The 16282-nt window shown below is 31.4% G+C and overlaps 1 protein-coding gene and 1 non-coding gene across 3 annotated transcripts; both read left to right on the forward strand.

Moving 5' to 3' along the window:
- The first annotated feature begins 1408 nt into the window (after nucleotides 1-1408).
- Nucleotides 1409-1516, forward strand: LOC113740513 (small nucleolar RNA R71). Its single transcript, XR_003460508.1, has one exon. It is a non-coding gene; the product is annotated as a small nucleolar RNA R71 (small nucleolar RNA).
- An 11470-nt stretch (nucleotides 1517-12986) lies between these two features.
- LOC113739538 (transcription factor bHLH162-like) lies at nucleotides 12987-16019 on the forward strand. Of its 2 annotated transcripts, none has more exons than XM_072046119.1 (3): nucleotides 12987-13253; nucleotides 15058-15396; nucleotides 15550-16019. In XM_072046119.1, the coding sequence occupies exons 1-3, from the start codon at nucleotides 13116-13118 to the stop codon at nucleotides 15685-15687; spliced, it is 615 nt and encodes a 204-aa protein (XP_071902220.1). In that variant the 5' UTR covers nucleotides 12987-13115; the 3' UTR covers nucleotides 15688-16019. The 2 variants fall into 2 exon arrangements, 1 of the variants encoding a protein (XP_071902220.1); XR_011813094.1 differs by lacking the exon at nucleotides 12987-13253 and adding an exon at nucleotides 14069-14481.
- The last annotated feature ends 263 nt before the right edge of the window (nucleotides 16020-16282 follow it).

Consider the following 16282-nt stretch of genomic DNA (forward strand, 5'->3'; position numbering starts at 1 on the left):
ATGGCTAATAGGCATTTATATAGCTTTCTCTATATCTAAAATAATAAAATTTACAAGTATGATAAATTGTCTTACCCTTATTAGCACATTTTCTAAGACACCTATTAGATATATGATTGATCGATTTGCCAATTGCAAATTAATATTGGTAGCTTTGAGTTCTTTGAGTCTCAATTTTTGGGTAACCAATAGGGGAATAAGAAATACACTTACACTTAGATCACATAGAGTGTTAAAGAAATGCAAATGACCAATAGTACAAGATATTGAAAAACTTTCTGGATCTTTCAATTTGGGTGGGAGTTTGTTTTTAATCAATACACTACATTTCTCATTAATACTAGCATCTCATTATCCATAATCTTCCTCTTTTTTAACATAATATCTTTCAAAACTATGCATAGAAATGAATCTATGTAATAGCATCAATGCAAGAGATGTTAGTGTGCAATTTCTCAAAAATTTTGAGGAATTTTTCAAACTTTCGATCCTTGTTATTCTTCTTTAGCCTCTCTAAAAAAGGAATAGCATCAGAAGTCATGTTAGAAGGAAGAAAATCAACATTAATAACATGATCTTTTTGGTTATCCTTTATCCCTTCATTAGTTATTTCCTCATTTTTTCCCACTAGGTTCATCAAAACTAGGTCCCTCTAATATTTAATTACTTCTAAGATTGATATCATTGATATGTTCTCTCAGATTAATCTCGATCTTACTAGTTAACTCTCGTGGATGTCTAGGGTTAATGGCATTGGTAATTTGACCCATTTGAACCTCTGTATTCCTGATCATGCAAGTCATTTGGTCCATCCTTCTCTCAACTTTCTCAAACCTCTCATTTGTGCTTTCAGCATGTTTCTCAAGGGCAATCTCCCAATTGGTCATGACTCAATTGGTGCTTGTCTTGGTAGAAAGTTAGATGGAGTTGTTGGACGGGTTTGATTAGGTTGATCACTCCATCCTAAGCTGGGATGGTTTTTCTACCCAAGGTTGTAAGTGTTAGAATAAGGGCTGTTTTGAGGTGAACAATTATAGTCGTTAACATATTGAACCTGCTCAACATTGAAACAACTAGAATTATTATGATTTCCACCACAAATAAAACAAAATGTAACATTTACATTGCAACTTGTACCAATTCCATCTTATCTACTAAGTAAATTAATCACTTTATTCAATTGAGCATTTAACATATTAAGAATTTCTACTTCATATATGCCAGCCAGCTTTCTATGATTTCCTTTTTCATTTGCCCATTAGTAGTTATTGGTAACCATTTTCTCAATCAGTTGCTAAGCTTCCTCAACTGAGTTGCCCATTAATGCTCTACTTGCAGCTACATCAAAGTTAATCTTAGTAGGATTTGTTAAACCATTATAGAAGGTTTAGACTATTAGCCAATTTAAAAGTCCATGATGTGGTCAATTCTGTTGAAACTTCTAATGCCTCTCCCATGTCTCACATAATGATTCGCCTTCCAACTGAGAAAAACTGGTTATATCCATTATTAATTTAGCCATTTTTTCCAGTGAAAAATATTTATTTAAGAAAGCTCTTGAAAAATTCACTAATATAGTGAAAGTATTAGGTGCATGAGAGTTTAGCCACAACTTAACTCTATAACACAAAGGAAATGGATACAATCTAAGTTTAATAGCATCATCACTTACTTTATTTGACTTGATTGTATCACAAATTTCTAAAAATTGACCAAATGAGAATTAGGATCCTTAGTTGAGTTATCCCAAATTGATTTTGTTGGATTATTTAAATTAAGGTAGGTTTAATCTAAAAATTATTAGCATTTGTGATACTTGTTTGTGCTTCTGATGCATTTGGAAATGTAAAGTCTCTTAATGCTTGCTGATTCCAATTTACTCTTTCTTTCACTATTGATTCTAATAAAGGTAGCTCAACTGAAATCACACCTACACTTTTCTCTACTTCAGTAGCTTGTTGTTGTGCAAGATGTCTCACTTTCCCTGCCATTCTCTCGACTTAGAATCTAATGGAACTACAACACAGAGCGATTGGTGTATATGTTGCACAACAGTAAAACAAGAAAATTAGTAAAAAATACAACATATATATATAATAGAGAGTGAGAGGAAGAGTGAGAGTTGGCACCTAATTTACAAATAAAATTGCAAATTTAAAACTAAAACAAGTTTAGATTAATAAAACCTAATTTTTGCCCTAATATTAGCTGATCCCCAGTAACAGCACCAAAAACTTGATGTAATCAAGGATTTTAAATAATAAATCCTAATAATCTAATTATTTGATCCCAAATACCCTGCTTTATTTCACGTATAGAGGTCCGACAAGTATAGTGATAATTAGGGTCAATCACACAAGGAATCAAGTAACTACTACAGCTTTTGAACTTATTCTATTATCTAAACAACCAAGAATTCAAGTAAAAGTGATACAACAAATTAAACTACTTAAAATAGCAAAATAGCAAGGGGTGACTTAGTAGAACAAATTTCCTAGGGTTCATGAATCCCTTGTAACTCAAGATAAGTACTTAATTTGGTTGACTTATTAAGGAGATAACTTTCAAAATAATTTGTATATTGCTTTCACAAATAAAACAAACATACTTATACTAAGCCTTCACCTGTTTGCATGAAAAGTTAACTTAGTAAAAATTTGTGATGTTTAATGAAGTTATTAACTTAAGTCTACCTAAATCCATCTCCTACTAATGTGAACATATGATTTAGGATTCATGTATCTCGACCTAAATATGCAAGAAAAAGTTTCAATGCACAAACACACGTTTGGATGATTCATAGTTGGTGATCAAGCAACTACAAATATAAAGTATAGATACATGAACTAACAAATTCACAAAGTAGCCAAAATCAACACGAGTTAACACATATCAAGAAACTAGCAAGTTCATCTCTATCCTTATGAGGAAATGGATTAGCTAGACATGAAGTTTAGCATGTTTAAGCACATAATACTCGTATAGCAAAGTATAAGTAAACATAAGAAATTAAGAGTAAAAGTTGAAGAAATCCTATTTAATTAGATCAAACAAGCTCCTCAAGCTCCATTTTACAACTTTTGTTCTTCAAGTTCTAGCACAAGAGTAGTTTCTTCTACTAAAGATACCTCACTTTTTGCCCTCTACTACTTCCTCTGCCTAAGAAAAGCTCTATCTAAAGTCTCCTTTAATTTTATAATACAAGGATTTATATAGAAGAAAAATTTAATAGAAGATGCTCCTTGAGATTCCAAAACGATGCTTCTACAAGTCTCCAATGTGGCTTTTTTAGAATTTAGCCAAAATTTCTTTGAAAAAATTGACCTGTAAAGTTGTCTGAAAAGTCTACAAGTTCCAAAACAAGTTATAGAAATGTACAAGGGATCTGCACCCAAAACCACGAGGCATGTCACATATCTATCCCTTGCCTCTCTGAAGTGAAAACTTGAGCTTAGGGATACGCGAGGTAGGCTCGTGTATCTTCTTTCTAAGGATTGAAACTAAAATTTTGAACAAGATCCATAAGGCATGGTTCTTGTTTCCATCAACCAAGTTTGTGTTTCTAATTTTTCTTCACACTTCACATCAATTTCATGGCTTTTAAATTCTCAAAAACTGCTTTTACCTGAATCGAACAGCATGATATGTATAGTCTTCACAAATGAAGATCTGGCAACTTTTTTAACTGATTTTAAATTTTCCTTTTTCATGTTTGCTTTTTTGATTGATATTTGTAGAATTAAGTCATTTTCCATTCTATCAAACATTAATGTTTAATTGAATAGCATCTTATCATCTTCTCACTCTCCTTTTCTCTTTTAAACTCATTTTCTCCCCCTTCTCTCTCAATGTCTTTTAATCAAAGCCTTCTCCAACTCTCCCATGAGAGAAAGACCAAACAAATCTAGTCTTTTTCTTTATAGAAAGGAGTCCTCTCTTCAACCATTTTGTCTGTTTGAATAAATTTTCTCAAACCTAGTGAGAGTTTCTTCTCTCCTAAATTTTTTCAAGAGTTTCATTAGCACCTAAGAGTTTTTTATTTTTATTCTTTCTCATTTTTTAATGAGATTTGAGAGATTCTTAGATTTAGTTTTCTAGATCTGAAGTATCTTAATACCATACCTAAATCTTTTTTTAAACTATCAGATTTAATACTATCTTTGTGTTTAAAACGTTTTCTATCACATCTGGCTGTTAGACATGTATAGATCTATTTTGATGCAGTGTTCCATTTGAATGAAATATTCTTTTTGAAGTTTCAATTTTATCTTCATGTTTTTATCAATTTTTGATATTGATTGTATAGATTGATTTTCAGATCTATATGTATCTATGTTATGTTTGATGTATTTTTGGCTAGTAGTGCAAAAATTGCAACAAAATTATGATTTTCACTAAAAAAATTTTTTTTTATGGTTTCCAAGAAATGAGAAGTTGGAAACGAGTAAAAAACATGGGATTGGTTAGAATGTTCATAACAATGATGTAGGATGTTCAATATTGTGATAATGTACTTTGATTAGGGCCTTCTATGATATTTATTTTGACAATATTGATCCTTTTGATACAATTTCTTCTCTAATTTGGTGAGGTGTTATATGGTATAAATTTATATAGGGGCTTATATAAAAAGATCTAATTATAAGTGGGGATTTAAATGAGTCTAATCAAGCCAAGTATTCTAGTGTTTAATCTTAATCGATTATTTTAATAAGTTTAAAATTGTGTGCAAATTTAATTTGTTCATGAGCTTTTATTGAGTCGAGTTCAAGAAATCTGAATTTTCATGTGCATATTTCAAGTTTTATACTAATCAAATCAAGCTGAACTGAGCTCTAAAAAATACCAAATTCAAAATATTATTTGATTTAATTAGTTAGCGAACCAAGTTCAAATGAATTCTCATAGAGCCTAGTTCAATTTGAATATTGAGTAAATTGATTCATCTTTTGGTCTTAATTTTGTGGGATTCACAATGATAATAGAATTATTCTGTATAGCCTACTCTATTGAAGTGATTAACTCATTGAACGTTGAGGGTAGAAGTGTCAAAATGAGTGACTTGGGCAAGTTTGGGTAGGTTAAAATGGGTAATGGGTACAAGTGAGTCAATCCATTTATACTCATTTAATTAGATTGGTATAAATGGGTAAGTCAAAAAATGAATTGGGTAATCCAACTACCTATTTATAACTCATTTACTTTAACTTTTTATAAACTCATTTAAATTCATTTTTGCAAACTAAAATATCAATTTATACCACTATTTGCACCCATCATTAGTTTTAAATATTTACTTATAATGCTCAATAAGTCTAATTACCAATTTTTTTCCATCCGTACTTTATATCACAAAATTACATACTATTTAATAATTAAATAATAAGAATATAAAATTTGAAATAAGTATTATAAAAGTTAGCATAAAAACTTAATCCAAAAATTTTGAATCTCTAGTATTTTTCGTGTGTAAATTTAAAATTTCCTTTTGGAAAGGTGGGAAAAGAGGTTAAAACTTGTCATAAATTGGTAATGCTGAAAAATAAGCAAGTTAACAAACTAAGAGAAAATAAAATGATAAGATAAAATCAAAAATTAATAATAATAATAATAATAATAATAATAAAACAAAAGTAGTTAACATCATGACAAAATGAAAAATTTGGAAAAAAAATGATAGGGGAAGAGAGGAGGTTTGGGGGAAAACAATTCTAAATGGATTAATTAGGTTTGATGAGCTACCCAATAATATCCATTTATTAAATGGATATTATTGAGTAATCCATTTATACTCATATGCAAAAACTTTAGATAGTTATACCCATTTATTCATGAATGAGTATGGATAAATTTAATTAAATGAATTTATTTGCCACCTATAGTTGATGGTTTGATTAGATTTAGCAAAATTACAAGCCAGTTCATGCGCGCATAAAATTCGGAATACGATATTTGAAGTTTGAACGTTCAAGGAATGACTAAAAATTGAAAATTGGGCCGGCCAAAGCAGTCAATAGCCGACTGCGTTTTCCATTTGGTGATGGTCTTTCCGTACAAAGTTCTAGAAAGATGGGCACATTGCATCGGTGTTTTGTATTGAAAACGTTGTTGGGCGGTGACGTTTGCTCAATCCGCTGGGTCTCCTTGGGCCGAATGGCTAATAGACTGGAGTTGGGTCGATGCACTAATTATTAACAATAAATTTTCTTTTTCTTTTTCTCTTTTTGCAGGAGTTGGGTCGATGTACTAATTATTAACACCGGAGTTGGGTCGATTTACTAATTTTTAAGTTCCAAAGGTAAAAGTCGTCATTTTTAAAAAATTTAAGAGGTTGAACTTAAAAAATGAAAGGGAGGGATGGAGATTTGAATCCAAGAACTCTAATTTCTAATATCTCAATTTCAACCACTAGATCTCTTAAATCTTATTAGTAAAGGAGAATGGAAGGAAAAGAAAGGCAAAATTCAAAAAAAAAATTTCTATTCAAAATCATAGCAAATATCATGTTAAAGGAGATGACTAATCTATTTTGTTGAATCTTGTGATTATTAGTGTAATTGCATTGCTTATTTATTTATCTAATTTATTAAAAGCGAACTTTTTGAATGATGAAATGTGTGTATTAATTGTTTCTATGTTTTAATTACTTTTATTCTTTTATTAATACAATTTATATACATGTATAAGGGGTATTTATGAATTAAAAGTTTCATCTCTCCTTAAAATACTTTTTTAATGTTATTTTTTTTCTAATTGAATTAATTTGTTATCAAAACCTTAATTTCAAGAGAGGTTTGTATAATTTTGCAAATTTCAGGAAGAGACTAGTGAAATGGTCAGAAAATTCTAAAATTATCCTCACTAGACAAAAGCCTCCTCGGCCAAGCACATATAATTTATTATCACAAACCCTTATTATACAGCATAAACAATTTCTTGCTGCAAACCGTATTATACAACATATTGTTGCACCTCGAACCATTTTTATCCCTCTTTTCAATAATTATGGTCGGTAGCCAAGTAACCGTCGTCGTTACTTCAACTCTCTAGCCATTTTCTTCGTAGGAAAGAAGGGCCTACCTTCTGCAACCAAAAGGAAAGGAAACCAGGACATGTGGCGGCACTGCTTGCTCTTCAGAGATGTGAACTTTGATGTCTCACGTGTTCGCAAGCGGTCCGGTCTGGATACCAAGTCCACGCGTAATTCCGGGATCGACTTGGGCGTTGCTGATCATCAATGACGAAGATGACAAGAGTGCATTTGGTAAAAAAATGGACGGACACTTGGGTTCCAGCTTCTCTTTTCTTGTTTGGGATGTTGAATTGTAGTTCGCAAGTGCAAAGGTCAATATCAACATTATATATGGAATGAAAGGAAATTGACGAGCAATAGACAATTCAATCCGAAATTTTGAACATTAAGTAATTCTCAATACCCTCCCTCCCCTCTCCACACGTTTTCCACTTTTAAGATTCAAACATTAATTTTGATAGTAGGGAGAATTTTAAGAACACTCCTCTGATCAATGGATCAACTCCAGTAATTTGGTAGTTCTCATATTTTTAATCAAATCTAAACATAATTACCACAAGAATTTTTTTTTTCTTTTTGAATAAAATATCTTAATATTATTAAAATATGCACTAATGATAGAAGTTACGTCATCAACTATATATGGATAAGAACAGATTTGAAGAACAGACAAAAATTATATTGTAAAGTTTTTTTAAAAAAATAAAAATAAAACAATTGTAGCCCCAAAAAAATTTGTTCATCCTTTCAGTCACCAAATCTGTTGATTGCTACTTTTAGTCCAAACATTACGGTGAAATCTAACAAATAAACCCAACTAATTTCATATTTGACAATTAAAATTTGAAAAAATTCAGGTCTAATAAAAGAAAGTTAAGTTCTAATTTTTGCATACTCTTTATTTTAATGAGATATTTGTGCATTCTTTTGAGTAGAAATGTTTCTACTCTTTTTGTCAAGAATGAAATTTCATCGTGCGTGATTAACACATTTAATATCGCGACTGAATCATCTGTTGCTTTACAATTCACACGGTTTTAAAATTTTTAGTCAAATTTTTTGGCAGAACTTAAAGTACCCAAAGTAGAAAAAAAAAGCTAGCTTTTCTTCTATTCATTCAGTATTTGTCTTCTATTTTGTCAACATCAGTCCTTTTTTCCATGATGAACTATATTGAGAACATATAGAGTACGCTAAAGACAATCAAGGACATGTCTGTCTATAATATTTTATTTTTGAAGTAATAGGCACTGAATAAATTTTTTAATTAAGCAAGGCTCCTTCCTTTTTTATTAATATAGATAATAGCAAGGCTCCTTTACTATGGTGTAATTTTTTTTTAAAGTTTTCTGATCCCTAAAAACTCTTGTCTCAGCTATGCCAATTCTTTTTTTTTTATTATTATTATTTTTTTGGGATAGAAAATATTCTATTCTTTCCAAATCTGCGAGCCTTTTGTAATTGTTTGCGGCTGGAACCACACTTTTCCCATACAGAAAAGTCCCAACAGACAAATTTAGAATGTGTGTGTTTGGATTGCTTGTTTCTGTTGAAAAATATTATCGTTTTCCGTGGTCACATTTTCCTATCACATTTTTTCCTCACATATATCAAATCGCTACAGTAATTTTTTCATAAAAAATGATGAAAAATGCAATCCAAACAGTTATTCAAAGCAAAGATAGCGAAACCACGTGTCGAGTACATTGACCAATAGTAGAAAATTTTCTGCTTCAACGTTTTATTTATTTATTTTTTGTCAAAAAAAGAACCTGGACTTACTTCACGCCCCAACCCTTATTTGGATTGTTGAGTTTTTCCCCATTTTTGTGACAGGAGTCGAACTTTAACTTGGAGGGTCTTCTGCTTCCACGTTTTAGCTCATGCTAGTTTATCTGTCTCTGTTTGTCTTCTTCTGAAAAAGTATTTATTGTCATTTAGTCCCTAGGTTTTAGCCAAAGGTGATTTGACCAGAGAAAAGAAAGAGGATACAAATGAAATCGTGCATACAAACTACAAGGAAAAAAAGTATGAAGTATTTACTTAAGCGGTTTAATTGAATTGAAATTGGTATTAAATTAGATACCCATTTGTTGGTTATTATTTTGTCACAGATAGGGAACAGCTAGAGAAAAAATTTTATAGTCCCAATTGTAAATAAGTTGCGAGTTTACTATTACATGGAACAAAATTGCTGGAAATATATAACACGGCATTAATTTGTCCATTATTGACTTTGGGGAGAAAATGTTACAGTCTAGAGGAAAGAAAATCCCCTTAAATATGGATTTACAAATTTTACTTTTCAGAAAGGAAAAAAAAAATGAAGAAGATAGTCCACCGGTCCTTAGACAAATACTACATACAGAAGGAAGTAAATTAACTTTCATTGCGGGTATTGTCAGAATGTACAATAATCAAATCAGATATTCTTTTTTATTTTTAAGATTTTTTGGGTCTTTTTAGTGTGTGCCAGATTCGGGTCTTAATTATTTATACATATAATCATAGAATGTTAGTAATCTTATGTATGATCATAATTAGCTCTTAAAAGTTCTTAAAATTTCATCAAAAATGTATATGATCATAACTAGTTCTTAAGTTTGAAGCAAGAAATTTTTCTTTTTCTTTTTTTTACAATGATATATTTCAAGTTGGTACTATGGAGGTGTGCTTGAAATTACAGGTTCCACCTTGTGTTTTTTGTTAGTGTTTTACCTGAAGGCAAAGATGATTTTCTGTGTGTAGGATGATTTTACTTTCATTCTGTTTTAGTGCTAATTTTGTTTTTGTGTTTATGCAGTAGACCAACTCAATGGCATAGTGCATTTTTGCTTTTTGCTTAAAAATAAAATGCTATAACTTGATCACCGTATTTAAGCAAGTCTTCTTGAGGAATGAACAAAAGATAATTCAAACCAAACGGGAACTAAAACATTATTAACTATAAGTGTTTTTGAATGAAGTAAAGGCTTCTTTTTCTCTTAACTCTAGTTCATATTAATTTTCATGCTCAAATTTATTTTGTAGCTCATTGAGATTCCAAGAAAAAAAATTAATAAAGAAAATCACGATGGAAAGCCATATAATATATTGGAAAGAATTTTGAATAAAAATAGAAAGGCTAGTTTATGGAAACGTGGCTAGCTAATTATGGAGTGCAAATGTACATAATTCATGAATTCTATAAGGAACATTACCAAATGTGCAAGTGTACTTGTTCATGGTTGACCTGTCACCAATTGCATCGAACCTTTTAGGGTCATTAGCATCATAACGAGTAATAAACACTTTATTTGCGTGTTGAGTCTTCCCATCTCTTGCATCATTAGTTGAACAAAATTTTCAAGGTAGACGAAGCTCAACTAGGGCAATATATGGCCTGATTGTAGGGTGAAAATATCTTCAGATTTAGCACCAGAATTTGTCGGGGGTCAACAATACAGAAGATGATTACATCGCTTAATTCTGCAAGAATAAGGGATGCTTAACTTTGTAAACTCGGGAGAGAGAGAGAGAGAGAGTAAAAGAGAGTAGGCGAGCTTATTTATTAAATTTGAAATAAAGGATTAGTAACCCATTTGGTACATAAAACCTAGACGGTGTTCGTCCAACAAAGGTCATGAACAGTTGTCAAAATAGTAGTCTTGAAAGGCATATGACCTAAATTTTACTAACAAATTATAAGGAAAAGATAAAATAAAAATCACCCTGAACAATTGTCAGGAATAATCATTCCAGAAGGTCTCATGGTCCCTTTTTTTTTTTTCGTGCTAACTAAGCAAAAATCCAAATTGTAAGGACAGATTAAGGTACCTAATTCTGACTCAATCAACTTGTATGGACCCGTATGAATAGTAGCTAAATAAAACATACATGTTCTCAGATTTTTACAAGCAGCAGTTAATAGTGAGTTACAATCTACTGAAGCGCTTTTATACCGTTTAGGAACAGTTTGAGTGAGGATTGTTGCTTCCCCTCTCCCGTGTTGGTCTGGCTGTGTGGAACATACCAGAAAAGGCAGACTGATAAACGGTCATCGGTTGAATCCAAGTTAGGTGATTTATACTTTTGTGTTTGTAAAAAAGTAAAAACAGTGCACACATTCATTGCATCAATCTCAATTTTATTCAAAAAATGTACACTCGACATATGTTCATAATTAAGTCCAATTAATACATGGAAGGTTTTAATATGATATATGATGTAATCATAGTCCACAACCTAAGGAATTATTTTGAGTGATAATTGACTGGCATTCATCTGCGTAATAAACTTATCCTCTAGTCCATATTAACCATTTTTATTGAATGTCTAGAAAAGGGTTACAAGGCTGTCGTTCCAATAAAAAAAAAAAAAAAATTAAAGGTTGCAAGGCTGTTGTTTCAATTTATTAAAAAGGAGTAGGAACAGTGAAAATACCATCTTCCAGGAAATGATAGTCTGTATACTTGGTGTCAAATAAGAACGTCACGGATAACGCAATTTCAAATAATTGATCGTGTATGACGACACAGGAGGAAAAAGAGAAGAAAAGAGATACAACAAATAATTGACCATGAAGATGTGCTTTTTCTGCATACAATAGTTTTAAGTGTGAACCAGGTCAGATTTTCTTAACCCCTTTGCAGAATGAAAGCTGTTGCACTGACGACAAACAATGAAGAAGCAAAGAAACAAGGAAAATATCAAATTTGGAAAGCAAAAAATGACTTTTTAAGACTTGAAATGCTTCACAATATTTGGTTCCAACATTTGATTATTCTTGTAAATAGTGGCCGGTGCAACAGTGCATTCAAATGTTACCTATCAATCAATTATTGATATTTGGGCAAATTTCACTTTACCTCCTGTGATTTAGTATTTTTTTTACATAACCCCCTATGATTTCAAAAGCTATATATAACCCATTCATGGTTTGGATTAAAGTGTTAAAATGACGGAAATGATCATTTATAACGGGGTCACCTAAAATGTCAAAAATACTCTTATGTAAAGTTGAAAATTATTTATTAACCAAGGGGGATTATGTGTATATTTTGAAACCCTAAAGGGGTTATATGGTAAAGTATTAAGCCATAAGGGCGTTATATAGTAAAATATAAAAATCATACGGGATTAGTGTGTCATGTATTTATAAGGGTAATTACGACATTTCTAGAAGTTCCGTTACGAATGACTATTTCCGTCATTTTGACACTTTAATCCAAATCATGAAAGGGTTATGTATACCTTTTGAAATCATAGAGAATTATGTAAAATATGTTAAATTATAGGGGGTAAAATGTAATTTGCCTTGATATTTCAAGATAGAAAAATTTATCGATATTGGGAGACAACCTGCGCATGCAGATGACAGGCTCTTCAGCTACGTAATGATTACGGAGTGGATAGCATGTGCTAAAGCAATATGTAAAATAAATTTGTGAATTTATTAAAAAGTATAAAGTACTTCCAAAATTACGTGTAATTTATCATTCAAATATATATAATCACGACTATTGCACTCAATATATTTATTTATTCTGTAAAATAAAATATACTTTTCCAAAAAACTTTTTTAATTGTTTCAAAAAACTTATACTTAAATTTCCTTTTAACGAGTGACCAATTAGCATCATTTAGCCAACCGTTTATTACATCAACAGATTCATAATTAACAGTATCCATAATTATGGTGCCCCTAAACCTGATCCGCCGACAAATGTGAACCCGAAGGGAATAAATCAATAAATTGGAAGTCTTGCTCTACCTATTCAAGTGTCAATTTCAATACATCCTTCGTACGTTGTTTGGCTGTGGGACCCGCATCACGGACAAACGTTAATTCTGGTTTCCTTCGCGGAGGTTCGTTCTGTGTCTTGATGAATAACCATGCATAAGTTTCACATGTGACACTATTTGCCTATATATACACTGGGATTTCTTAGCCATTCAAACTCTGAACTAAGATCCTTCAAAACACATTATAATTATTCTCTGTTGAGTTTGCTATTCTCTTAATCTTAGTATTGGTTTGGCTTTTTGAACTGTTTTTATATGATTTTTGACTAGGGATTTGCTGAGATTTTTGAGTAGCGTTATGGAGATTAATAATGTTAATGATGCTTCAACAAAGATTGACAGGAAAACTGTTGAGAGGAACAGAAGAATTCGCATGAAAGGTCTCATTCATGAGCTTACATCCCTTGTTCCTCCTCAGCATTTTGTTCCATCCAAGGTGCCTTGAATTCCTTTTTTTTTTTTATTTGTTAGCTTGGATCTGGTTTGATTTTAGGTATTTCTGATTTTGAGATAAATAATGAAATTTTTGGTTTGCTTTTTGGATGAATGGAGTACAAGGTTTTGACGTTAGGCACAAATTTAAAGCATAGAAATTAGCTAGGTGAGAAGAATATTGTTTTAAGACATGTAAGAACATGTATTGCATTGGCTACATAGCAAGTAGTCAGTAGATTTGTTTTCTACAGAAAAATCAATTGTAGAAAGAATTTCACATTTATAAGAAAAGTTTAGGGAAGAATTGGTAAGGAAAAGGTTTATTCTACAAAAGGTTTACTTTGGAGTTTAGAATTACACCATTCCATTCTTGCAACTAGAATCGTTCAGGGTTTTGTCAAAACCATGTTTTTGTTTTCGTTTTTGCCCAGAATACATCACTAGGAAATCATTTTGTTTGTAACATCATTTGTAGTGAACAAGAAGTTAAGGTACATGTGTGTAACTGGCTAATCCCGTGCACGGTAATCCTTGTTGTTTTTTGAGAATTCAGGTTGTAATGGTTTAGGTTGAAAATTACATTCATGGAGAGGTCATATCACATATGGCCTAACCTGAATATTAGTTAGTCACATAAAGATGAAATCCTAAAATAAACAAAACTTGGCATCTCTAATCTTGATTTGCAAAGAGACGGTAGAATAAGGTATTATACTTATGGAATTTCATGCTTCCACTAGTTAAAATATCAACTTACTGGTTACCTAATGGTCAAAAGGGAAGATCATCTTCATGTTGAGTACCATCACTACATCGCTTCGCCAACCAAATCTGTTGAAAAACACACGTTTCACATGGAGAAAATGCCTTGGTGAATTTTTTTGAAGTATTTTTCTAAGCAATGTTAATCGTACAAGCAACATCTATAGCACAAGAATGAGACAGGCGATACCTCAAAAAGAAGTTCATGGTTAAGTGTCCCGAATTGATGAATACATTGAATCTGAACATGTTTGTAAATTTCACTTGAGTAATCTCTGCGCAAATTTATAGTTATTTCCATTGATATACTAAGTTTGTGTCATCACCTGACATAGAGAAACTAAGTTTGTTTCATCTGACACACTTTCCAACGGATTTTGAAGGACGTTTTGGAAACTAAGTACAAGGAATTTTTGTTATTGTTCATTCTCCAATTTCCTCGAGGAAATTCAATGATTATTTAGAAAGTAACTTCATCAATTTTTAGTTCCATTTTTTTGCATCCAATTCAGGGAATGAGTGCATCGCTTAATTTTATGTCTTGTCCTATTTGGCTGAGTGAATCGGTGTTCTCCTTTAGAGATCTCGTTACTTTCTAACAGATTGTACTATATATTTATCAAATTAAAGGATTGAAAAAAAAACAATTGGATTTATTTGTTTTGTTGTGTGAGGCTTCAAATTCATTCTCGAAGTATGGTTTTTAATTACCTTTCTTTTGTACTGCGCACTATGTGGACTTTTATTTAAAAAATATTGATTAAGATGAGGCTGTTGATAGTATGCCTCTTTTTGGCCATTGAACTACTTCTGTCTTAGAAAAATTTTGAACATTACTGGTGTCAAGAGTATTATTTTCAAATGCACATTAGCGTTAATTTCAGAAAAGCTAATATATATTAATGCAAGATACAGTGAATTCAGTTCCACATCTATTTGATGCCAAATTTTCTTTTCAATTTCACATAGCTTCTCATATTCATAGATTTTATTTGTATTGCATTTGGTAACAAAGTTAAAAGTTTCTTACTTGGTAAATGCAGGAACTGCTTTCTCAACGAGACCAGATTGATCAAGTTGCTGCTTATATCATGCAATTAAGAGAGAGAGTAGAGAATCTGAAGAAGTCTAAAGAGCTAGTAAAGAGCAAAGTCGAAACAAAGGGTACAAAAAGCAGAAATTCAGCTATTCCGGGATCAAGTATTCCAATTGTGAAAATCAGAGAAATTGGTTCAAACTTGGAAGTGGTTTTAGTAACTGGTTCAACGAAGAACTTTGCTTTACATGAAGTCATCCTAATTCTTGAAGAACAAGGTGTAGAAGTAGTTAGCATTAGCATTTCTACAATGGACGATAAAATCTGTCACATACTGCACGCTCAGGTGATTATCAGTCTTCTTGGCTTTAAAAGAAAGAAGTATTTAAGGAGTATATAGTGATCAATGTTTTCTGGATTAGAATTAGGAAAAATTACTAAATTGAAGAGATTAAAAACCCTAAACTGACATCTCATACTTTTGTTTCTTAATTTGCAGGTTAAAGTTTCCAGACTTGGCGTAGATACATCGACAATTTACGATAAATTGCAGAAGTTATTTAATTATGACACTTGGTTTGGGAGAAGCAAAATGAAGGAAAACGGAGTTATTAATTTGAAGGGTAATGAAAACTAAATAAATAAAGCAAGCAGACAGCTATCCTTAGTGAATGGAATTATTTTTGTCTCTACGTGAGATTTAGTTCCTCATTTTCCTTGCAATTTTTGAGTCCTGCTATCATCATTGAGGTAAAAATGGCGGATTTTTGTTATATGTAAGGAGCTTACGAGTTATTTCATCTTTTCTTGAGTTCACGGTGTGTGTGTTTGCTTTTTATACGATTACAATTTAGCCCTCACTGGTTTAGAGTGGGATTAGTATAGGGTTATGTACTTTTACAACTAAGCTTTGGAAAAAGGTTGAAAATTGAAGAATGAAAGTTCCTCTTCCTCTCTTTGGCATAACAATTTCTTTCTTTTACCCTTTATTTTCTGTAACTTAAACTCAATGTTTAGTTGTAATAAAAGTATGTTATTTTATTTCATTTTTACTATGTTTTATTAAGTCTCCGTCATAGAATTAGGATGAATCTCTGATGAGTGAGGGGTATGAATACAAAATTAAATCCAATCCACAGTCAACTTTTATATTTATAAATTCTTAAATATCCCATATGCAATTTTGTACAAGTGTATGGGTCATGATTGAGTATTAGATATTAAGGATTGAA

The sequence above is a fragment of the Coffea arabica genome, chromosome 4c (genome assembly GCF_036785885.1).
Source record: "Coffea arabica cultivar ET-39 chromosome 4c, Coffea Arabica ET-39 HiFi, whole genome shotgun sequence".
NCBI classification, from domain to species: Eukaryota; Viridiplantae; Streptophyta; class Magnoliopsida; order Gentianales; family Rubiaceae; genus Coffea; species Coffea arabica.